Source organism: Bombina bombina, chromosome 1, assembly GCF_027579735.1.
Source record: "Bombina bombina isolate aBomBom1 chromosome 1, aBomBom1.pri, whole genome shotgun sequence".
NCBI lineage: Eukaryota > Metazoa > Chordata > Amphibia > Anura > Bombinatoridae > Bombina > Bombina bombina.
This window is the reverse complement of record NC_069499.1, coordinates 1,016,062,337-1,016,089,026: the sequence shown is the minus strand read 5'-3', so window position 1 is coordinate 1,016,089,026 and position 26,690 is coordinate 1,016,062,337. Positions and strand designations below refer to the sequence as shown.

The following is a 26,690-nucleotide window of genomic DNA, read 5'->3' as shown; positions in this document are numbered from 1 at the left end:
TGCATCAGTATAATAACACCCAGCACTATATAATGACACAGTAGTGACACTGGCACATGGGTATAGCTAGAGGAGGGCTGGTTATAGGATCAGTGGTATCTGCATCAGTATAATAACACCCAGTACTATATAATGACACAGTAGTGACACTGGCTCATGGGTATAGCCAGACAAGGGCTGGTTATAGGATCAGTGGTATCTGCATCAGTATAATAACACCCAGTACTATATAATGACACAGTAGTGACACTGGCACATGCGTATAGCCAGAGGAGGGCTGGTTATAGGATCAGTGGTATCTGCATCAGTATAATAACACCCAGTACTATATAATGACACAGTAGTGACACTGGCTCATGGGTATAGCCAGACAAGGGCTGGTTATAGGATCAGTGGTATCTGCATCAGTATAATAACACCCAGTACTATATAATGACACAGTAGTGACACTGGCACATGGGTATAGCCAGAGGAGGGCTGGTTATAGGATCAGTGGTATCTGCATCAGTATAATAACACCCAGTACTATATAATGACACAGTAGTGACACTGGCTCATGGGTATAGCCAGAGGAGGGGTGGTTATAGGATCAGTGGTATCTGCATCAGTATAATACCACCCAGCACTATATAATGACACAGTAGTGACACTGGCACATGGGTATAGCCAGAGGAGGGCTGGTTATAGGACCAGTGGTATCTGCATCAGTATAATAACACCCAGCACTATATAATGACACAGTAGTGACACTGGCACATGGGTATAGCCAGAGGTGAGCTGGTTATAGGATCAGTGGTATCTGCATCAGTATAATAACACCAAGCACTATATAATGACACAGTAGTGACACTGGCACATGCGTATAGCCAGAGGAGGGCTGGTTATAGGATCAGTGGTATCTGCATCAGTATAATAACACCCAGTACTATATAATGACACAGTAGTGACACTGGCTCATGGGTATAGCCAGAGGAGGGCTGGTTATAGGGTCAGTGGTATCTGCATCAGTATAATAACACCAAGCACTATAAAATAATGTTTTTAATTTAAAATGTACCTTGGTGTCCTTCACTAAGGTCTGTACTTTGGAAAATGTCAGCCACTGCCTTTGTCTGTGCCTATCCCCGGCTCTAATGCATATTTATCATATCATATATATGTCAAGTGTACATAAATGTATTTATGTGTTTATATGTCTGTAAATACATATGTACACACATAAAAACAAAACAAACAAAAATGTATATATATATAAACTTCCAAAGGGATCCCACACTCACTGCTTTACCTCAGCCTCCAGGGTGCACTTAAACCATTGATATGCAGAATAAATAAGAAAGGCACTCTCCGTATAATGGTAATATAACGTTCATCTAAGTAAAGTTATATTACCATTATACGGAGAGTGCCTTTCTTATTTATTCTGTATATATATATATATATATATATACACACACACATATATATATATATAGACGTATATATCTCTATGTTAAAAAAAAAAAAGGCTGCAAATTGCTATATAACACCTGAGACCTTATATCTTTGGGCCCATATATATTGGCCCAATTATATAAGGTCTCAGGTGTTAAAAAAAAACCCAAAAAAACCTGCAAATTGCTTTATAACACTTGAGACCTTATATCTTTGGGCCCAAAAAATATATTTTTTGTGCAATATTATTTTTTATTAGATAGTGTTATTATGAGTGTAACTGTAGTTTTAAATGTATTTTTGATGTGTTTTGTGACACTTTTTTGTTTCGCAAAACAGTTCATCCAAGCTCTGAGGTTGCATTAGCCCGACATGCATTAAATTAAATTGCGCTCAAGCGATTGCGTTTACTTTTAACTTGTAATATGAGCACTACATCCAATGTGAGCAAACGGCCACGATAAACCCAATATCGGTCGCTCGTAACTGTTAGCGCACCGCTCGTAATCTGGCCCTATGTTTTAAACAATTGAAATAAAGGCTGTTGTAGAAAACTGTGGGATACATTCACAAATGGATTAAATCCAAATTAACTTATAGAAAAGTGATGTTATCTGTTTTCGCAGAGCAAATATTAAAAAAAAAGTCTGTTGTGTCTGAAGAAGACAAAGTTTTAAAGTGACATGAAAGTAAAAATTTAACTTTCAAGGTTCAGATAGAGATTTCAGGAGACTTATCAATACACTCCGATTCTCAAATGTACTTGGTTCTCTCAATATCTTTGGTTGAGAAACATGCCTAGTTAGGCTCAGGAGCAGCAATACACTACTGGAAGCTAGCTGCTGATTGGTGGCTTTCCTTTTATTAGTAGGTTAGGCAAGGTTAATTTACTTATAGAACTCTAAATTACAACAAAAAAAAAATTAAATAACAACAACAACAAAAAATTCAACTTAATTTACCCAAAGTATTCCTGGACTGGACAACCTGCATATAACAATGGTCTGCATATAAAATCTATTGTGCATGCACAAAATGAAGATAATACACCTGCACTGCACATGCTTTCATTTGAGAAATACAGCAATCCAGCCAGAAATCTTTAATGAACATAAGAAAAAAATACAATGATCTGTGACCTTAAAGGGATAGAAATCAAATCCAGATAAACAGAAATAAAACCATAAAAATACATATTCCTAAAAAGATGCTGGCATTCAAAACTTCTATTGTAAGTAAATCATATTGCTAAAATCCCACACAAACAAATAATATATAAATTGTTGAATATATACCATTTTATCAGGCCCACTGCACTGACCATCTGCAAGCTGCGCTGTCCCAAGTGTTTCTGGAACTGCTGCAGGACATCTGCAGCTCGTGTTCCCTCCTCCAGCCGGACGGCCAGAGAGTCTTTCAGAAAGTGGGAGGTACGGATCTTCACCTGCTTACAAGGCTGTGAGGAGAAAAAAGGGCACTTATTTAATAGGAGAGAAACAGATTGAGAACCCAACCAAGCCCTGAGGGCGAATACGATACCAAATGACGCCTTCTAAAAGCTTTTCAGAGATTCTTAGATCCTCACACATGCCATCTGCATGCCCTGCTCTCAAAAAAACAACTGTGCATTAATGGCGCGAAAATGCAGCGCTCAGTCTATGGACTAGAAAGGCCCCCACTGACTGAAAAAGGTGTCCAATACAGTGCCTGCCGTTTTATAAACGTTCCCCAAGAATATAAAATGTCAATTGTTAGCCCTAAATTTGAATAATATGCACAAATAAAGCAATCGATTTAGCCCATAAAAATGTCTACCAGTTTTTTAGCCCATAATAAGCCCTTTATTCTGTTTGTTTTTGCACTAAGAAAATGGCTTACCGGTCCCATGAGGGGAAATGACAGCCTCCAGGCCACTTACAACAGTCTTGTTAGAAATATGGCTTGTCATACCTTAAGCACAGACAAAGTCTGCTACACTCCTGTTTCCCCCAAACTGAAGTTACTTCATCCTCAACAGTTCCTATGTGGAAACAGCAATCGATTTTAGTTACTGTCTCTGCTAAAATCATCTTCCTCTTACAAACAGAAATCTTCATCCTTTTCTGTTTCAGAGTAAATAGTACATACCAGCACTATTTTAAAATAACAAACACTTGATAGAAGAATAAAAACTACATTTAAACACCAAAAAACTCTTAACCATCTCCGTGGAGATGTTGCCTGTGCAACGGCAAAGAGAATGACTGGGGTTGGCGCGAGCCTAGGAGGGATCATGTGACCAGCTTTGCTGGACTCTTTGCCATTTCTGTTGGGGAAGAGAATATCCCACAAGTAAGGATGACGCCGTGGACCCGGTACACACCAATGTTGGAGAAAGGATCTTTAATCCCCGTTTCCTGTTCTCATGGGGCTCGGATTAACAGCTCCAGTAAGTTCAGCGAGGACATCCCCTCTCCTTTCTAACATAGATAAAGACTACACTCTAATACTAGGGGATGCCCTCAACTGTATGTTATTTTTTTTTCTCCCTTTGTGTACATCATAAAAGAGGTTTTTGGCAACTGACTGGGCTCCTCACAGAGCCTGGAGTTTTAGCCACATGTAAGATATTTGTGATCTGTTTACTTTGTAATCTGATAAAATGTACCTAAATATATCTTACCACTGCATATCTGTTCTTGTTGTAACCTCAATAAAATAATAAAAAAGAAATACAAAGAACATATTCTGCTACGTGCAGAACATTGGAATGCAAAATATTTACAGTAAATGCACAATATAACCCTTTAATAAAAATTAATATTGCATGAATATTCTTTAACATGTTTTCATCAACTTGACTGTAAAGGGCTCCAATCAGGCATAGGCAAGGTGTCCCGTACACAGACACTGGAGTCCGTGACTAGCCCTTACAGTGTCTGCCACAACCTTAGTATGTATTTTCTTTCTAATTAAATAATAGGAATAAAAAAATATGTGGTGTGAATAAAGTTAGTGGCTTGTTAAGAGACTGCTAGCGATATTGGGTGATAAGTTATGGAATAAAGCCTGAGTGAAATACTGGATGTGTATCTGCAAATGTATAATAATACCCTGCTCTATACAAAGACACAGTAGTGACACTAGCACATGCGTATAGCCAGATAAGGGCTGGTTATAGGATCAGTGGTATCTGCATCAGTATAAATAACACCCAGCGCTATATAATGACACAGTAGTGACACTGCTCATGGGTATAACCAGAGGAGGGCTGGTTATAGGATCAGTGGTATCTGTGTCAGTATAATAACACCCAGTACTATACAATGACACAGTAGTGACACTGGCTCATGGGTATAACCAGAGGAGGGCTGGTTATAGGATCAGTGGTATCTGTGTCAGTATAATAACACCTAGCACTATATAATGACACAGTAGTGACACTGGCTCATGGTATAGCCAGAGGAGGGCTGGTTATAGGATCAGTGGTATCTGCATCAGTATAATAACACCCAGCACTATTATAACTACAAAGTAGTGACACTGGCCCCTGGGTATAGCCAGAGGAGGGCTGGTTATAGGATCAGCAGTATCTGCATCAGTATAATAACACCAAGCACTATACAAAGACACAGTAGTGACACTGGCACATGTGTATAGCCAGAGGAGGGCTGGTTATAGGGTCAGTAGTATCTGCATCAGTATAATAACACCAAGCGCTATATAATGACACAGTAGTAACACTGGCACATGGGTATAGCCAGAGGAGGGCTGGTTATAGGATCAGTGGTATCGGCATCAGTATAATAACACCCAGCACTATATAATGACACAGTAGTGACACTGGCACATGAGTATAGCCAGAGGAGGGCTGGTTATAGTATCAGTGGTATAAAGAGTAGAAAGAGGGCGCCACAATAGCGTGATACCGTCTGGATATGCAGGTACAGATAAAAGTAAGTATTATGCTTACCAAATGGTGTGGCACTGTGCTGTGACCAGTGCAAGAAAGCAGGCTAGCACTTATCAGTGGCTAGTACACTGTGGAAGCCAAGCTCCAAAGGCACTTGTCCTAGTGGAAACTTTGTGTATGCCTCCTGTTGGCTGGACTTCAGGTGCTGCAGGTGTATATGCCTCCTGTTGGCTGGACTTCAGGTGCTGCAAAGGTGTAATCTTTTGTGTGTTGTTCAGTTGGTATTGATAAACCACAACACAGACAACTTCAAATAAAATGGCTTTTAATACTTATGACGCGTTTCTCAACCTCAAACGGGTCGTTTCATCAGATAAAAAAGTGAATGCCATCATTAACAATTGTTAACAATTTATACACAGTTGTGTGTCTAAAGAGGAAGTTGTCATCAGATGTGTAATCCAATAGAAAAACATTTGTGTGCATTGAGCTGTGGAAACCAAATCAGGCTCCCAGCTGTTACAATTTAGAAATTTAGACAGAGTAACAAGGTTAAAATAGGATGTGTGTATATATGGGAATCTAAACTCTTTAACCTGTTGGTTACATTGTGAAAATGAATAAATAAAACAATGTTATCACTTTGGTTTTCATTAAAAATTAATAATATATAACCTCACTTAATAGTTTGTTGTGATGGACACAATCCTTTTGAATATAGAAGAAGATATTTTAATTGTAAAAATAACAAAAAAGTGTATATATAGATGATGGATAATTCATTAGATAATAAGGATCTGAATAGGAGCCTGAACCTTTAACCTATTGTTTACATTGTGAATGTGAAGAATTAAAAAGTGTTGTTACTTGGTTTTTGTTGAAGATAGATACTTGTATAGCCTCAATATAGTTTGTTATAATGGATTGATACATATATTTGATTGTAAAAATTGCATAGGGATGTGTATATATGAAAAAAAGAATTATTCAATAAACAGAGGTCTTTATATATACATGCATGCACACACATATGTATCCCCCCCCCCCTTGTATAGTATCTGCATACATGCGCATGTGCGCACACGCATATAGTTGTGTTGTTTGTAATTGTTTATTTGGAAAACGATTGTTTTATTAAAAAGAAAAAAAAAAGGTAAAGAAAAAGGGTGTCCTCTCTTTATGTGTATAGTGTATGTTAAATGTGAATAGTAATTAATGATCTGTGTCTGGAATTTCATTTGTGAAATCTGATATTTGAAATGAAATGAAAGAAATTTCTAATTGGTGTGGTACCTAGTTTAACTCATCTCACATTTAATGGATATAATCATAATCATAGAATCACTGTCTAAATGTGATATAATAACACCCAGCACTATATAATGACACAGTAGTGACACTGGCTCATGTGTATAGCCAGACAAGGGCTGGTTATAGGATCAGTGGTATCTACATCAGTATAATAACACCCAGTACTATATAATGACACAGTAGTGACACTGGCTCATGTGTATAGCCAGACAAGGGCTGGTTATAGGATCAGTGGTATCTGCATCAGTATAATAACACCCAGCACTATATAATGACACAGTAGTGACACTGGCTCATGGTATAGCCAGAGGAGGGCTGGTTATAGGATCAGTGGTATCTGCATCAGTATAATACCACCCAGCACTATATAATGACACAGTAGTGACACTGGCTCATGGGTATAGCCAGAGGAGGGGTGGTTATAGGATCAGTGGTATCTGCATCAGTATAATAACACCAAGCACTATATAATAACACAGTAGTGACACTGGCTCATGGGTATAGCCAGAGGAGGGCTGGTTATAGGTATCTCCATCAGTATAATAACACCAAGCACTATAAAATAATGTTTTTAATTTAAAATGTACCTTGGTGTCCTTCACTAAGGTCTGTACTTTGGAAAATGTCAGCCACTGCCTTTGTCTGTGCCTATCCCCGGCTCTAATGCATATTTATCATATCATATATATGTCAAGTGTACATATGTATTTATGTGTTTATATGTCTGTAAATACATATGTACACACATAAAAACAAAACAAACAAAAATGTATATATATATAAACTTCCAAAGGGATCCCACACTCACTGCTTTACCTCAGCCTCCGGGGTGCACTTAAACCATTGATATGCAGAATAAATAAGAAAGGCACTCTCCGTATAATGGTAATATAACGTTCATCTAAGTAAAGTTATATTACCATTATACGGAGAGTGCCTTTCTTATTTATTCTGTATATATATATATATATATATATATACACACACACATATATATATATAGACGTATATATCTCTATGTTAAAAAAAAAAAAGGGTGCAAATTGCTATATAACACCTGAGACCTTATATCTTTGGGCCCATATATATTGGCCCAATTATATAAGGTCTCAGGTGTTAAAAAAAACCCCAAAAAAAACCTGCAAATTGCTTTATAACACTTGAGACCTTATATCTTTGGGCCCAAAAAATATATTTTTTGTGCAATATTATTTTTTATTAGATAGTGTTATTATGAGTGTAACTGTAGTTTTAAATGTATTTTTGATGTGTTTTGTGACACTTTTTTGTTTCGCAAAACAGTTCATCCAAGCTCTGAGGTTGCATTAGCCCGACATGCATTAAATTAAATTGCGCTCAAGCGATTGCGTTTACTTTTAACTTGTAATATGAGCACTACATCCAATGTGAGCAAACGGCCACGATAAACCCAATATCGGTCGCTCGTAACTGTTAGCGCACCGCTCGTAATCTGGCCCTATGTTTTAAACAATTGAAATAAAGGCTGTTGTAGAAAACTGTGGGATACATTCACAAATGGATTAAATCCAAATTAACTTATAGAAAAGTGATGTTATCTGTTTTCGCAGAGCAAATATTAAAAAAAAAGTCTGTTGTGTCTGAAGAAGACAAAGTTTTAAAGTGACATGAAAGTAAAAATTTAACTTTCAAGGTTCAGATAGAGATTTCAGGAGACTTATCAATACACTCCGATTCTCAAATGTACTTGGTTCTCTCAATATCTTTGGTTGAGAAACATGCCTAGTTAGGCTCAGGAGCAGCAATACACTACTGGAAGCTAGCTGCTGATTGGTGGCTTTCCTTTTATTAGTAGGTTAGGCAAGGTTAATTTACTTATAGAACTCTAAATTACAACAAAAAAAAATTAAATAACAACAACAACAAAAAATTCAACTTAATTTACCCAAAGTATTCCTGGACTGGACAACCTGCATATAACAATGGTCTGCATATAAAATCTATTGTGCATGCACAAAATGAAGATAATACACCTGCACTGCACATGCTTTCATTTGAGAAATACAGCAATCCAGCCAGAAATCTTTAATGAACATAAGAAAAAAATACAATGATCTGTGACCTTAAAGGGATAGAAATCAAATCCAGATAAACAGAAATAAAACCATAAAAATACATATTCCTAAAAAGATGCTGGCATTCAAAACTTCTATTGTAAGTAAATCATATTGCTAAAATCCCACACAAACAAATAATATATAAATTGTTGAATATATACCATTTTATCAGGCCCACTGCACTGACCATCTGCAAGCTGCGCTGTCCCAAGTGTTTCTGGAACTGCTGCAGGACATCTGCAGCTCGTGTTCCCTCCTCCAGCCGGACGGCCAGAGAGTCTTTCAGAAAGTGGGAGGTACGGATCTTCACCTGCTTACAAGGCTGTGAGGAGAAAAAAGGGCACTTATTTAATAGGAGAGAAACAGATTGAGAACCAAAAGCTATGATTAACAACTAAAAGCTAACAAGAGTACTGAAAGATTAATATAAGAGATCTAAAGAAACAAATGACAGTACATATATGCAGTATTGAACAAAATAACAAATCCAAGATTTAAACCTAGCTTTGCCAAATGAGGTTATATGAATTAAAGGGTAGAAAAGAGAGAGTGAAATAAAAGTATTTACTACACACAAACCAAAAGGGTACAGCAAATGTACCCTCTCTTTGTTTAACTATTTTCCACTTTATTTAGGGGACATTATTGAAACTGGTCAGATCTTCCTAATGTCCTATTGTCTGTGTTGGTTTGTAATGTTACCACACCCTGAATAGACTAAAGCAATACAAAAAAAACAATATACTTTTTGGGTTACCATCCTATTTTATATATTTTCCAATTAACCTTTAAAAGTTTGGTGAAGTATAACACAATCCCAATTTGTAATATGATATGCATCTGTTTTGGAAACAGTTCTTCGGATACATTTTTATACAAGGGTTTACTTCACAAACTCATCATAAAACAAATGGTTAATTTATCTGTAATGTATCATTGAATGCACAATAACTCATACAAAACTATAGTAAACTGCCTATGTCCCACTGAGGCTGAGAGTCCACACTCAGTTGTCTGGGCAAAGTCCTTTAGGTTTCTAGAAGGTCCAGTATGATTCAATTGATACCCCAGAGAATTCTCCACCCCTAATAACAGAGTAGACAACAGGACCTTCACACACCTCTGTCAGAATCTTTTCTGCTTTATCCTTATCGGCGTGGATTTTGCGCAGAAAGTTGCGCAGTCTTCGGTCACCAAATGGGTATCTTTTGCTGCTATTTTCATTGAGCTTCCGAACCTGAGAAACCAGGAAGGATGGAACCTGCAGGAAAACCGCAAAAATGATATGTGAAATATGCATACATGAATAATTTAAAAAATGACATCAAATGCCAAATCAGTTCCATTATTAGTAAATGTGGCAGAAACATAAAAAAGCCACCAAGGTGCAGTAGAGACTTATACAGCAGAGAAAATATATGTGATGACATAATAAATCTGGCTTTTCAACTCAAATTGGAAAATGAGCATGTTTGATTGGTCATTAGAACACAAGCAGCTAGCATTATAAGAGTATTTAAGGGAACAAGGTTATTAGTGGAAGGGTCTACCTGTATGAAATACCAAATTGTGAGGTACAACTCACCGTCCACAGCAGATCTTGGTAATGAACCATAGCCATGACCAAATTAGCTGTCCCTTCTGCCACTTGCTTCTCACATCCTTCAGGGATTTTACTGGTGTTCCCTCGGTATAAAAAGAGGTTGGGGGCCATGATAGTGGAGATGTTCCAAAGGGACATGAGGTTACTATTCTCCAGAGAGGCTACTTTCCGTAGAAACTCCAGAAGGGCCTAGGAGACAAAAGGACAGTAAATAAGACAAAATAGAAACAGAAGCCATGTATAGTGTACAGTACTCTCACACAGACCTGCATGGCATTTTTTAATGTCTTTGAACAAGACATGGAAAGTTATAATTAAGTTAGGAAAAAGGCACATTGTGAAAGGACATTGTAATGCAGGACAAACGTTTAGGACAGGTTCACAGGAAGAACAGATAAACAATTTTATGAGTGGACAAGATATGGTAAAAAGGTTAAAAAAAAGCATTACAAGGTAGGATAGGAGGGAATATACTGTATATATCAAATACTATGATATAGTTTATACCTGAATGATAATGTCAGATAAATTATCAATAATTGACAAATGAGGTTATTCTAATACCAACAAAGGACCACTTTTCAGAAGGCCTTAATGACCGAATAGCATGAAGCTGAAATAGCTTGAGGTCTGCTTCCTCGTGAGCTTGGATTGGGACAGAATTCCAACACATGTAATTTAGCCTAATTTTGGCAAACATGTGGTAAATGTAATAACCTTCAGTCAAGCATCAGTTTTTGCACTTTTTATCTGCTATTCATTTGCATAATTTAATATGATACTTTAAGTCAAATGTCTAATTTTCTCTTAAAGCTAGCCAAAAAAATCTGGGAAAGTATGTGACTTAAATATTAAAAATGACCAGTTTATCTAGTGAAGCACGGACCAATGCAAGAATTTGACACCTGCCTCATGGGGTATAGCATTACACCTAAACCTGCTTATATGTGTGTCATTATAGTAATACATAAGGCTCACTGACTCTATTTCAAATGCATTTAGAAGTGGTGGTGTCTTGAATGATCCAGGACTATGCTGATTAATGATGTAATATAGGGTAAGTACAGCAGCAATGCTGGCTACTGATGCAGTGTTAGGTGACCACTGGAATAGGCTGCAGCTTATAATGAGCTAAGAAGCACAACCATAAAGTAGTACTGTAATCTATAATACAACTTGATGCAAAAGTAAAATGTGTTACCTTCAGAGTGTGACGGTTTGGCTCTGGGAGTAAAAGAATAAGCAGATTCAGCGCTTGAAGCCTCTCCTTTAGGTCAGGGATGTCTAAAAACAAAATGGTCACAGGAAAAACACTTAGGTATGTGCTATGTTATCTTAAAGGGACATTTGCATAAATGTTTTGTAGATGATCCATTTATATGGCCCATCTGGGAGTATTTTTGTACAATGTATAGCTTTGCTTATTTTTTAATAACAATGTGCTGATTTTCAGACTCTTAAACAAGCCCCAAAGTATCAGATGCAGACTGATGCCTACAGTGTACTGCTTGCTCCTGTTTGTTCAATGGATTTTCTTATATGCAGGCACGTGGGGAGGGTCTGCTGTTCCTGCTTTTTCAGCCCCTTTTTGTGGGTGCCCCAGCCAAACCTCATCAACAGCATTAAACTAGGGGCTTCTAAATACATTTTTTAAATGTTTTATACTCTATTTTTAGATCCATATCTGTGCATATTCTTCTTTACAATAGTGTCTACTACATGCGGTTATATGAAAATTGGTGTATACTGTCCCTTTAAACGCACACATAAACACTCACACTGTATAGCAGTGAATGCAGGGAGGTACTCAGCAGTGAGAAGTGGGGCAGGGAGCTCACGCAGGAAGAGTTTGAGCAGGCCAGAAGCATCATGGGGATTAACGTCATCCCATGAGAAAAGGCCAGCATAGAAATCCCTCTCCAAGCGTTGCTGTAGGGACTATAGAAAAAAAGCAGAATATGATTAAATGAACAAAATAATGTGTATTAAAACAGTAGGATGGAGGTATAATGTAAGAATGGGATATACAATCCTACCAGGAGGGGCAAAGTTTCCCAAACCTCAAAATGCCTATAAATACACCTCCCACCACACACATACTTCAGTTTAACATATAGCCAAGTAGTGAGGTGTAAAAAGGAGTAAAAAAGCATACAAAAAAGAGAAACTGGAAAATAATATTGTGCTTTTATACAAAAAAATATAACCACCAAAAACAGGGTGGGCCTCATGGACTCTTGCCATTATGAAATAAATGAATTTATAAGGTAAGTTCTTAAATAAATTATGTTTACTTTCATGTAAATGGCAAGAGTCCATGAGCTAGTGACGTATGGGATAAAATACCCAAGATGTGGAAGTCCACAAAAGAGTCACTAGAGAGGGAGGGATAAAATAACAACAGCTATTTCCGCTGAGAAATTAAATCCAAAAAATAAGTTCTTCTTATAAACAGAAGAATCAAACCGAGACAGCTGCCTGAAGAACTTTTCTACCAAAGACTGCTTCAGAAGAAGCAAATATATTGAAATGGTAAAATTTAGTAAACGTATGCAAAGAAGACCAAGTTGCTGCTTTGCAAATCTGATCAACTGAAGCTTCATTCTTAAAAGCCCAAGAAGTGGCAACTGATCTAGTAGAATGAGCTGTAATTCTCTGAGGTGGAGACTGTCCCGCCTCCAAATAAGCCTTGTGAATCAAAAGCTTTAACCAAGATGCCAAAGAAATGGCATAGGCTTTCTGACCTTTCCTAGAACCAGAAAAAACATCAAATAGACTAGAAGTCTTCCTGAAATCATTAGTAGCCTCAACATAGTATTTCAAAGCCCTTACCACATCCAAAGAGTAACGATTTTTCAAGCGAATGCTTAGGATTTGGACACAAGGAAAGAACAACAATTTCCCTACTAATGTTGTTAGAATTCACAACCTTAGGAAGAAATTTAAATGAAGTCTGCAAAACAGCTTAATCCTGATGGAAAATCAGAAAAGGAGACTCACAGAAAGAGCAGACAATTCAGAAACTCGTCTAGCAGAAGAGATAGCCAAAAGGAACAATACTTTCCAAGAAAGTAGTTTAATATTCAAAAAATGCATAGGCTCAAAAGAAGAAGCCTGCAAAACCTTCAAAACCAAATTAAGACTCCATGGAGGAGAAATAGACTTAAAAACAGGCTTGATACGGAACAAAGCCTGAACAAAACAGTGAATATCAGGAAGTTTAGCAATCTTTCTATGAAATAAAACAGAAAGAGCAGAGATTTGTCCCTTCAAAGTACTTGCAGACAAACCTTTATCTAAACCGTCCTGAAGAAACTGTAACATTCTAGGAATTCTAAAAGAATGCCAAGAGAATTTATGAGAAGAACACCATGAAATATAGGTTTTCCAAACCCGATAATAAATCTTCCTTGAAACAGACTTACGAGCCTGCAACATAGTATTGATCACTGAGTCAGAGAAACCTCTATGACTAAGAACTAAATGTTTAATTTCCATACCTTCAAATTTAGAGATTTGAAATCCTGATGGAAAAACGGCCCTTGAGACAGAAGGTCTGGCCGTAAAGGAAGTGACCAAGGTTGGCAACTGGACATCCGGAGAAGATCTGCATACCAAAAGCTGTGAGGCCATGCTGGTGCTATCAGAAACAAATGTGATTGTTCCATTATGATCTTGGAGATCACCCTTATAAGAAGAACTAGAGGCGGAAAAATATAAGCAAGTTGGTAAGACCAAGGAACTGCTAACGTATCCACCATCTCCGCCTGAAGATCCCTGTACCTGGAAAGGTATCTGGGAAGTTTCCTGTTTAGATGGGAAGCCATCAGATCTATTTCTGGCAGATCCAACATCTGTACAATCTGAAAAAACACATCTGGATGGAGAGACCACTCCCCCGGATGCAAAGTCTGACGGCTGAGATAATCCGCTTCCCAATTGTCCTGGGATATGAATCACAGAAATTAGACAAGAGTTGGATTCCGCCCAAGAAAGTATCCGTGATACTTCTTTCATTGCTAAAGGACTGTGAGTCCCTCCCTGATGATTGACATATGCCACAGTTGTGATATTGTCTGTCTGAAAGCGAATGAAAAGGTCTCTCTTTAATAGAGGCCAAGCTTGAAGAGCCCTGAAAATAGCACAGAGTTCTAAGATATTGATTGGTAACCTCGCCTCTAGAGGATTCCAAACCCCTTAAGCTGTCAGAGTCCCCCAGACAGCTCCCCAACCTGAAAGACTTGAATCTGTTGAGACTACAGTCCAGGAAGGATGAACAAAAGAGGCACCTTGAATAATACGATGATGGTCTAACCACCAAGTCAGAGAGAGTAGAATGCTGGGATTTAAGAGTATAATCCCTGCACCATTGATTCAGCATACAAAGCTGAAGAGGTCTCATATGAAAATGAGCAAAGGAGATCGCGTCCAATGCTGCAGTCATGAGGCCTAAAACGTCCATGCACATAGCCACTGAAGGGAATGATCGAGACTGAAGGTTTCGACAGGCTGAAACTAACTTCATTTGTCTCTTGTCTGTTAAAGACAGAGTCATGGACACTGAATCTATCTGGAAACCTCAAAAGGTGACCCTTGTCTGAGGAAACAAGAAACTCTTTGGTAAATTGATCCTCCAACCATGTCTTTGAAGAAACAACACTAGTTGATTTGTGTGAGATTCTGCTAAATGAAAAGATTGAGCCAGTACCAAGATACCGTCCAAATAAGGAAACACCACAATACCCTGCTCTCTGATTACAGATAGAAGGGCACTGAGAACCTTTTCGAAACAATTCTTGGAGCTTTTGCTAGGCCAAATGGAAGAGCGACAAATTAATAATGCTTGTCTAGAAAAGAGAATTTCAGAAACCGATAGTGATCTGGATGAATCAGAATGTGAAGATAAGCGTCCTGTAAGTCTATTGCGGGCATGTAATGACCTTGCTGAGTAAAAGGCAGAATAGTCCTTATAGTCACAATCTTGAAAGTTGGGACCCTTACAAAACTATTCAAAAACTTCAGATCCAGAACAACTAATACATTTGAATAAAAACCCAAAACCTGTTCCTGAAACGGAACTGGTATAATCACCCCTGAAGGCTCCAGATCTGAAACACATTTCAGAAAAGCCTGAGCTTTCAAAGGATTTGTTGGAACATGAGAGAGAAAGAATCTTCTCACAGGAGGTCTTATTCTGAAACCTATTTGATACTCTTGAGAGACAATGCTCTGAATCTGGTTCTGAGCAAAATCTGCCCAAATGTTTTGAAATTATTTCAATCTCCCCCCCACCAGTTGAACTGAATTGAGGGCCGCACCTTCATGCAGTCTTGGGGGCTGGCTTTGGCTTCTTATAAGGCTTGGATTTGTTCCAACTTGAAGATGGCTTCCAATTGGAACCAGAGTCCTTAGGGGAAGGAGTGGTTTTCTGTGCTCTATTCTGACGAAAGGAACAAAACCGATTAGAAGCTTTAGATTTACCCTTAGACTTTTTATCTTGGGGCAAAAAAAATCTCTTCCCCCCCAGTGATAGTGGAAATCATAGAATCCAACTGAGAACCAAATAAATTATTACCCTGGAAAGATAAACGGCTAGATTACGAGTTTTGCGTTATGAGCGGCTGGGTACTATCTTGCAAGTTATTTCCACCGCTCACCTCCCTATAGCGCTGCTATTACAGGTTTGCAAAAACCCGGCGTTAGCAGGCAATATGTCAGCGTTGAGCAAAATTGAGCTCCATACCGCACCCAAATAAGAGCGCTGCTTTGAGCTGGTTTTACGCGCTCGTGTACGATTTCCCCATAGACATCAATAACTAGTGTTTGCGATGAGGGAGTGCGGCGGTTTAGGGGTTAATATGTTTATTATAGTGGCAGCGATGTCGGGAGCAGCAGATTAGGGGTTAATAATTTTATTTTAGTGTTTGCGATGCGGGAGGGCCTCGGTTAAGGAGTTAATAGGTAGTTTATGGGTGTTAGTGTACTTTGTAGCACTTTAGTTATGAGTTTTATGTTACGGCTTTGTAACAAAAAACCTATAACTATGGACTTTCAGTTTACGGTATAGATCTTGACGGTATATGCTGTACCGCTCACTTTTTGGCCGGACAGGCAAACTCGTAATACCGGCGCTGTGGAAGTCCCATTGAAAAAGGACTTTTTGAAAGCTGCGGTAGCTACGTTGCGTTACGGCCAAAAAAGTGTGCGGTACAGATATACCTGCAAAACTCGTAATACCAGCGGTAGTGAAAAAGCATCGTTATGAAGCTTTTTCACTCATAACGCAAAACTCGTAAACTAGCCGAAAGATAGTAATTTAGATTTAGATACAATGTCAGCATTCCGTAATTTAAAGGGACAGTCTACACTTTGAAAAGATAGATAATCCCTTTATTACCCATTCCCCAGTTTTGCATAACCAACACAGTTATAATAATATACTTTTAACCTCTGTGATTATCTAGTATCTAAGCCTCTGCAAACTGCCCCTTTATCTTTTGACAGACTTGCAGTCTAGCCAATCAGTGCCTGCTCCCAGATAACTTCACGTGCACGAGCACAGTGTTACCTATATGAAATACGTGAACTAACACCCTCTAGTGGGGAAAAACTGTTAAAATGCAATCTGAAAAGAGGTGGTCTTCAAGGTCTAAGAAATTAGCATATGAACCTCCTAGGTTAAGCTTTCAACTAAGAATACCAAGAGAACAAAGCAAAATTGGTGATAAAAGTAAATTGGAAAATTGTTTAAAATTACATGCTCTATCTGAATCATGAAAGTTTATTTTGGCCTAGACTGTCCCTTTAAGCAATAAAGCTCTTCTAGCTAGAATAGCTAAAGACATAGATTTAACATCAATCTTGATGATATCAAAAATAGCATCACAGATAAAATGATTAGCATGTTGAAGCAAATGAATAATGCTAGACAAATCAGAACCTGTTTCCTGATGTGCTAAACTATCCAACCAAAAAGTTGATGCAGCCACAACATCACCCATAGAAATGGCAGGCCTGAGAATATAGACAGAATATAAATAAGCTTTCCTTAGATAATATTCAATCTTCCTATCTAAAGGATCCTTAAAATAAGAACCATCTTCCATAGGAATAGTAGTATGTTTGGCAAGAGTAGAAATAGCCCCATCAACCTTAGGGACTTTTTCCCAAAACTCCAAATTAGCCACTGGTAAAGGATATAACTTCTTAAACCTAGAAGAAGGATTAAAAGAAACACCAGGCTTAGACCATTCCTTAGCAATCACATCAGAAACCGCATCTGGAACAGGAAAAACCTCAGGAGTAATGACAGGAGGTTTAAAAACAGAATTTAAACGTTTACTGGTTTTGTTATCAAGAGGATCAGACTCATCAATACCCAGAGTAACCAATACTTCTTTCAACAAAGACTGAATATATTCAATCTTAAAAAGATAAGAAGATTTATCAATTTCAATGTCTGAAGTAGGGTCTTCTGAACCAGATAAATCCTCTTCAGAGGAGGATATTTCAGTATGTTGTCGGTCATCACAAATTTCATCAGTTTTATGAGAAGTTTTAAAAGACCTATTAAGTTTATTAGAAGGTATAATAGCAGACATAGCCTTCTGTATTGCATCAGCAACATAATTTTTCATATCAACAGGGATATCATGTACATTAGATGTTGAGGGAACAACAGGTGCTGTACTAGTACTAATAGAAACATTATGGGCATGCAAAAGCTTTTAATGACAAATGTTACATAATATAGCGGGCGATATAATCTCAGCTTGCTTACAACGGATACACTTAGCTTTGGTAGAACTGTGTTCAGGCAGCATGGTTCCAACAGTAGCTTATGAGACAGGATCAGACTGAGAAAAAAAAAAAAAAATAACATTTAAATAAAATCATAATTTATGCTTACCTGATAAATTTATTTCTGCATATGGTGAGTCCACGGAATCATCAATTACTAGTGGGAATATCACTCCTGGCCAGCAGGAGGAGGCAAAGAGCACTACAGCAAAGCTGCTATATATGTCACTTCCCTTACCCATAACAAAAGTGTAGAGGTGCCTGAGGTTTTAGAAAAAATAACGGTCTTAAATAAAGGGTGGGCCGTGGACTCACCATATCCAGAAAGAAATACATTTCTCAGGTAAGTATAAATTATGTTTTCTTTCCTAAGATATGGTGAGTCCACGGAATCATCAATTACTAGTGGGAATCAACACCCAAGCTAGAGGACACAGATAATAAGGGAGGGACAAGACAGGTAGACCTAAACAGAAGGCACCACAGCTTGAAGAACCCTTCTCCCAAAAGAAGCCTCAGCTGAGGCAAAAGTATCAAACTTATAAAACTTTGAAAAAGTATGCAAAGAGGACCAAATTGCAGCCTTGCAAAACTGTTCCACAGAAGCTTCATTTTTAAATGCCCAGGAATAAGAAACAGCCCTTGTAGAATGAGCAGTGATTCTCTCAGGAGGTTGCTGTCCAGCAGTCTCATAGGCCAAACAAATAATACTCCTTAGCCAAAGAGAAATAGCTGTAGCTTTCTGACCCTAGCGCTTCCCAGAAAAACAAACAAACAAAGCAGAAGACTGACGAAAGTCCTTAGTTGTCTGAAAATAGAACTTCAATGCACGTACAACATCTAGGTTGTGCAATAAACGCTCCTTAGGAGAAGAAAAATTAGAACACAAAGAAAGAACCACAATCTCCTGATAAATATTCTTGTTTGAAACAACCTTAGGTAGGAAACCTAATTTAGTACGTAAAACCACCTTATCAGAATGAAAAATAAGATAAGGAGAATCAAACTGCAGAGCCGAGAATTCCGAAACTCTGAGCAGAAGAAATAGCAACAAGAAAGAAAGCCTTCCAAGATAACATCTTGATATCCAATGAATGCATAGGTTCAAAGAGAGCCTGCTGTAAAACTCTAAGAACAAGGTTAAGACTCCAGGGAGGAGTAACAGGCTTAAACACAGGCCTAATCCTAACCAAAGCCTGACAAAAAGGTTGCACATCTGGGGCATCTGCCAAACGCTTATGCAACAAAATAGACAATGCAGAAATCTGACCATTCAGAGTACTAGCTGAAAAAAACCATTCTCCAGACCCTCCTGGAGAAAAGACAAAATCCTAGGAATCCTGACTCTACTCCAAGAGTAGCCTCTGGATTCACATCAATACAGATATTTACGCCATATCTTATAGAAAATCTTTCTTGTCACAGGCTTACAAGCCTGAATCATGGTCTCAATGACCGACTCTGAAAACCCACACTTAGATAAAATCAAGAGTTCAATCTCCAAGCAGTCAGCTTCAGAGAAACGAGATTTGGATGAGGAAAAGGACCCTGAAGTAGAAGGTCCTTCCTCAGAGGGAGTCTCCACGGAGGTACCTCAGAAGCTTAGCATTATGCTGAGAAGCCATGAGATCCAGTTCTGGCTGCCCTAATTGAGGATTAAACTGGAAAATACTTCCCCAGAGTTCCCACTTCCCCAGATGAAAGGTCTATCGGCTCAGAAAATCCGCCTCCCAATTGTCCACTCCTGGGATGTGGATCACAGAAAGACAAGTTGTGAGACTCCCCCACTGGATTAACCGGGCCACCTCTGACATGGCCAAGGAACTCAGAGTTCCCCCCTGGTGGTTGATGTACGCCAATGAAGTTAAGTTGTCCGACTGGAACCTGATAAACCTGGCTAAGGCTAGCTGAAGCCAGGCCAGTAGAGCATTGAAAATAGCTCTCAGTTCTAGAATGTTTCTCCCGAGTCCAAAGACCGTGAGTCTTCAATGACCCCCAAGTTGCTCCCCAACCTAGAAGGCTGGCATCCGTGGTCACGATCACCCAGGAAGGTCTGCGAAAGCAAGTTCCCTGGGAGAGGTGATCCTGAGAAAACCACCACAGAAGAAAGTCCCTTGTCGCTTGATCCAGAACTATCTGCGGAGACAGATATGCATAGTCCCCGTTCCATTGCCTTAACATGCATAACTGCAGAGGTCTAAGATGGAACCGAGCAAACGGAATGATATTCATGGAAGCTACCATCAGACCAATTACCTCCATACATAGAGCCACTGATGGCCGAGGAGAGGACTGAAGGACAAGACAACAGTTGAAGATCTTTGTTTTTCTGACCTCTGTCAGAAATATCTTCATTAGTAGGGAGTCTATTATGGTCCCTAAAAACACAACTCTTGTGGCTGGAATCAGAGAACTCTTTCCCAGATTTACCTTCCAACTGTGGGAGCGAAGAAAAGACAACAAGATCTCTGTATGAGAGTTTGCTTGTTGAAAAGACGGCGCCTGAACCAGAATGTCGTCCAGATAAGGCGCAACAGCAATGCCCCGAGACCAGATCACTGCCAAAAAAGCCCCCAGGACCTTTGAGAAAATTCTGGGGAGCTGTGGCAAGGCCTAAAAGGAAGAGCAACAAACTGGAAATGATTGTCTAAGAAAGCAAACCTTAGAAACTTGTGATGATCCCGGTGAATGGGAAAATGAAGGTACGCATCCTTTAAGTATATGGTTGTCATAAACTGACCTTCTTGAATCAAAGGAAGAATGGAAGTATAGTCTCCATCTTGAAGGACGGTACACTGAGGAACTTCTTTAAACAAGTCTGAAAGTCCCCTCTTTCTTGGAAACCACAAACAGATTTGAATAAAATCCCAGACCCTGTTCCTGCGGAGGAACTGGAACTATAACTCATAGGGCAAAAAAGATCCTTGATACAATTTAAGAACGTCTCTCTCTTTATCGGGTCTACAGATAATCTTGAGAGAAGAAACCTACCTCTGGGAGGAAAAGTCTTGAATTCTATCTTGTACCCCTGAGATACAAATTCCATGGCCCACAGGTCTGGGACATCGCGTATCCAAGCCTGAGCAAATTGAGAAAGCCTGCTCCCTACTAGATCCGATCCTGGATCGGGGGCCGACCCTTCATGCTGACTTGGAGTCAGCCACAGGCTTCTTAGACTGTTTCCCCTTGTTCCAAGACTTACCAGACTTTCAGGAATACTTGGATAGTTTCCTGCTTGGAAGAGGAAGTGGAGGGTTTACCTCTAAAGTTACGAAAGGAACGAAAATTACTCTGACGCCCTTTCTGTTTATTTTTCTTATCCTGATTAAGAAAAGATCCCTTTCCTCCTGTGATATCTGAAAAAAATTCAGCCAAACCAGGCCCAAATAAGGTCTTACTCCCTTGTAGGGAATAGATAATAACTTAGATTTAGAAGAAACATCCGCAGACCAGGATTTTAACCAAAGGGCTCTGCGAGCTAGAACCGCAAAACCAGACATTTTTGCCCCCAGTTTAATGACCTGTAAGGAAGCATCCAAAATAAAGGAATTGGCTAACCTTAAGAGCCTTAATCCTGTCCTGGATCTCCTCAAGAGGAGTGTCTAAATAGAATCAGACAAAGCATCAAACCAGTAAGCTGCAGCTCTGGTAACAGTAGCAATACACACCACATGCTGCCATGAAGACCTTGGTGAACATACATTTTCTTTAATAATAGGAGATGGAGAAAAAGAAATACCAGGTCTCTCCCACTCCCGTGCAATAATCTCAGAAGCACGGCCTGGAACCGGAAAAACCTCCACCGCAGAGGGAACATCAAAATACTTGTTCAGCTTACTAGACTTCTTAGGGTTAACGATAGTAGTATCGGAGTAATCCAAGGTAGCCAAAACCTCCTTAAGTAACAAGCGGAGGTGTTCCAGCTTAAATCTGAAGGACACAACTTCAGCATCAGTAGAAGGAATTATACTGCTTGCATCCGAAAATCAGACTTCTGAGAGGAAAGACTTTGATTAGCCACCTCAGGATCAGAAACCTTACTTACAGTTTCTTTAAAATTCCTTTTGCATTTTCCCTGCAGCATGGGAAAAGCAGACAGCACCTCAGATACCGCAGAAGATACCTGGGCAGAAATATCTTGCAAAGTAACTCCAGACAGAGCATGAGAGGAAATGCAGGGCACTGCATGTGCAGATGAATAGGATTGGGATGCTTGAGGAGAAAGCTGCGGCACATCTGAAACAGGAGACTCCTGAACAGCATCCGCCTTAGCTAATGATGGCTCAGAATCAAAAAATCTATTTTTATAAGCAATACATAAGCAATACATAACAATTTCAATACATGAAGAACAAAAAGGTACTGGGGGTTCCACCTGGGCATTAAAACATAAGCTACAGGTAACATCCTGCACAGCCCATAATAAGAAAAAAAAAAAAAGAAGCAAATAAAAAATCTAACTTTTTTTTAACTTTTTTTTTTATCTTTTAACAAAGGATGTAATACATAACCAAAAAAAAACCCTTCTTTACCAAATCAAGAAAACATACCCCAGGTAAGACTCTACACCTCAGCAGAATTACTGAGGTGCCCTACCTGTCCTGCAACCCGCAGCAAAAAGGAAAAAACAATCCTGTTTACAATCCGGATATACAGAGAAGCAAAAACAGCAAGAAGCCTTCTAAACAGCAGAGCCATCTGAAATATGAGCACCTCGCTTTTACAGGAAGTGAAAAAAAAGCACCAAACAAACTCTGACATCAAAGAATCATAACCTCCCTAAAAGGGGCAGTCCTACACCAAAAAAAAAAACCAATTTAAAAAAAAAAAAAAAAAAAAAAAACTTTCTTGAAAACAAGCTTAAAAACAAACAATAAACCCCCCCAAAAAAGTACATAATCCGTTACTAAAAACGGATACTTACTTAACCATCAATAAAATAAATAACTCCTCACTCTAACAGTGCCTGCAAAAACTGCCATAAAAACCTGCACCCTGACAGGAATAATAAAAAAAAAAATGTCTCCCTGCAGCGTTTCAGCTGAATAAGTGCCAAATTTTTCCCTGCTTCATAGAAAAATAAAATTGGCACTTACCTTAATATTCATCTGTCTGGCAGCAGGACAGCTCATCTGGTTTGAGAGGATGCTATCCCTCACATGGACCTGTGGAAATACAGAAATACTGAGTAAACTTACTCAGGCTATCTAAATAGGGCAGCAAAATGTTTTGGGAAAACGCAGTGAGGATTATACCCCACAAGTTCCCAATTACTTAAAAGCCACCACTGCCCTACTGAAGAGACTGACATGGTCTAAGGCTGGACCCTTTAGAAAGATCAGAACAAACCTACTCTGCTTTAAAATAAAAAAATCTTGATTGTAGATCAGACACCAAAACTTCACCTCCTCTTTGCACCGCAGGCAAAGAGAATGACTGGAGGTTATGGGTAAGGGAAGTGACATATATAGCAGCTTTGCTGTAGTGCTCTTTGCCTCCTACTGCTGGCCAGGAGCGATATTCCCACTAGTAATTGATGATTCCGTGGACTCACCATATCTTAGGAAAGAAATATCCCGTTTCCTCATATAACAGTTTCAGGAATGGGAAAAAATGCATATGCTAAATAAGTAGAAAAGCAAACAGCATACCCCTCTAAAATATAAAGAGAGCAGGGAGCATAAAGGAAGTGGGGTAATATAACCAAAAAAATATTGGGCGGCAAGTATGACGCACAACGCAAAGTGAAATATATTTTGGGGCCAATCAACAACTGGAAATAACACAACTCGCGTCATAACAAGCGCGACTTCGAGCCAAACAATCTAACGTCAATAAAGACGCAGGAAATGACGAAACTTCCGACACTATAGACGCAGATTTGCGCCAAAACATTTTCACGCCAAAAATAACGCAATAAATAACAGCATTTTGCGCCCTCGCGAACCTAGATTGGCCCGCGAAATTTAAGGAAAAACAAGTCAAATTGGAAAAAAAGACTAAACCCCAGGTAAGAAAATATTAAAAAAAATAACTTCCTCAAACACTATACACATAGACCTGACTCATGGCAAATATAAGTAAATACATATATTTAAAACTTTATATAAATACATAAAGCGCCAAACATAGCTGAGAGTGTCCTAAATAATGATATATACTTACCGAAGACACCCATCCACATATAGCAGACAGCCAAACCAGTACTGAAAACTATGAACAGAGGTAATGGTATATAAGAGTATATCGTCAATATGAAAAGGGAGGTAGGAGATGAATCCCTACGACCGATAACAGAGAACCCTTGAAAAGATTTCCCATGAGTGAAACCATAAAAATCAATAGGCGATACTCTCTTCACAACCCTCTGACAAACACTGTACTCTGAGAGGAATTGGGTTTCAGAATGCTTAGAAGCGCTTATAATAGAAGAAATCATAAAAATCAAGCACAAACTTACTTCGCCACCTCTATAGGAGGCAAAGTTTGTAAAACGGAAGTATTTATGTGGCGGGAGGTGTATTTATTGGCATTTTGAGGTTTGGGAAACTTTGCCCCTCCTGGTAGGAATATATATTCCATACGTCACTAGCTCATGGACTCTTGCCATTTACATGAAAGAAATTATTACATAAATATTATAATAAGCTGCAAAGAGTTATAGTGTTTGCTCTTTTTAAGTAATGTAGATGATTGTAAAGCGTTATCACTGCATATTCATTCATATCATTCATTACCTTAACCCTTGCCTGGGAGCCAGAAACTCTCAGAATCCCTTTTGTCTCAAGTCCATTTTTCTCCAAGCAGGTCAGGATCTGTAGACAGATAAACACCAATGGCTAAGTCAGTCGCATACCCAAGTATTTGTTTCCCTGGGCACAATGAAGGCATTTTCTGTATCTGTGTTAGAGTTTCTGAGTAGCATTGAGTCCTTCTATTAACCAGTGAGGACTTGAGGGAAGATTATGATTATGGCTATTATTCGATGGGTGAAATATTTATGATGAGAGGTAGTTTTGGAATTCTTGTTTACTGGATTCCCAATAAAATTTGATATATAGATATATATATCTACCTATTGAGCTTATAATAATGATATACTTCTAATGTTAAGATTTTCTCCATCTGTGTAAGCCACATCAAGATTGTGGGGACTGTCTGCGATTTTCAGTTTTGTGCAATAAAAGATCTAGTTGCATTGAGAGAGAACTGGATGAATGTCGAACGTTATTTACACTGTTTTTTTGGTAACAAATTTAGCAATGCAAGTGTGGGTTCTATTCAGGGCTCAGGGTTAAATTTAATTAGTGTTAATGTATTTTTCTATGTGGCCCCACTGTTGGCGTATTTTGGGGCAACTCCACCACGTGTAACATGGTTCCTTGATAGCCACAATTTCTCCAGCACTTATCGGAACTATTTGGGAAAAAGCTTGAGCCTTACCATGAGGTACCATAGTGTTAGAATTGTATAGTTGATTTCAAGGAATCGTGCAGAAATTGAAGATTTCCTCGTATTTTAGAATATATTTTTCCACTCAGTACTAGGAAGTTCCTTGCCCAGCTCTGATTGCCATCTATTCGAGTAAGGTGGAAGAACTATTTCATCAGTGTCTATTAGGATTTTGTGGGACCATGTTAAAGTGAATGTAAAGTTACATCAAGTAGTGCCTGTTTTTTAAAAATACTATTAAAAACAGGGGCGCTTTCATTGATGAAACTTTACATTGCACCATATTTATAGAAATACTTACCTCTTCGTCTTGAAAGCCGCTCCAGCCCGTTGCAAGCATCTTCCTACGTCAGCAATGACGATTCCGGCATCCTCCAATCGCGGCTTCCCCCACGGGGGAAGCATTGCCTAAAGCAATGCCGTGATTGGAGGAAGGCCCGAATCGTCATTTCTGACGTAGGAAGAGGCTTGCGACGGGCTGGCGAGGTTCAAGACGAAGAGGTAAGTATTTCTACAAATATGGTAAAATGTAAAGTTTCATCACTGAAAGTGCCCCTGTTTTTAATAGTATTTTTAAAAACCGGGCACTACTTGATGAAACTTTACATTCACTTTAAAGTATGCCATATAGGGAAGTCTACCAGGCATAGATGTTCAAAGGAAGTGAGTTGTCTAGTCAACGAGTTTCGATATAGAGAGGATGCTAAGAAATGTTGAAGCTGCCTATATTTGACCCAATTAGTGTAAATTCCCCCTAGTGTCTCACCTAATTCTGTTCTATTTTTAAGTTTGCCATCTGTAAGCATTGTGGTGATTGGAGTGGAAAATCCAAGTTCCCAATATGTCCCAATATGGGTTGCTACCTAGATATTCGAAGCCCCCTTGAAATTCAGGGTTACCTGAAATAGGTGTTAGGGGAGACCTCAAGGTAGAGATTTTGGGGTTTGTGCGAAGTAAGCTACCATATGTCAAATATGTCTTTGGTAAAGTGGGAATTTGGTGAGCCAGGGTGGCCTGTTGCTCTAGTGATGGAGAATGTAATATGTGAGAGTCGATAGAGACCCAGGATTTCAGAGTGCCATTCCTATGCCGGTAAAAAATC

General features: G+C 38.8%; 1 protein-coding gene across 4 annotated transcripts in view; it reads right to left on the bottom strand.

Annotated features, from left to right (window-relative positions):
* Positions 1–26,690, bottom strand: part of ARHGAP40 (Rho GTPase activating protein 40) — a 403,388-nt gene that overhangs the window by 20,346 nt on the left and 356,352 nt on the right. For 3 of the 4 annotated variants that reach the window (XM_053715527.1, XM_053715605.1, XM_053715571.1), the window contains 6 exons: positions 24,874–24,951; positions 12,115–12,274; positions 11,538–11,620; positions 10,319–10,525; positions 9,854–9,994; positions 8,687–9,055 (listed from right to left, as the gene is read on the bottom strand). In XM_053715527.1, the coding sequence (XP_053571502.1) occupies positions 8,840–9,055; positions 9,854–9,994; positions 10,319–10,525; positions 11,538–11,620; positions 12,115–12,274; positions 24,874–24,951 (885 nt within the window). In that variant the 3' untranslated portion in view covers positions 8,687–8,839. Of the gene's footprint in view, positions 1–8,686; positions 9,056–9,853; positions 9,995–10,318; positions 10,526–11,537; positions 11,621–12,114; positions 12,275–24,873; positions 24,952–26,690 lie in introns of those variants that run through there. The other variant, XM_053715649.1, reaches the window with a different exon arrangement.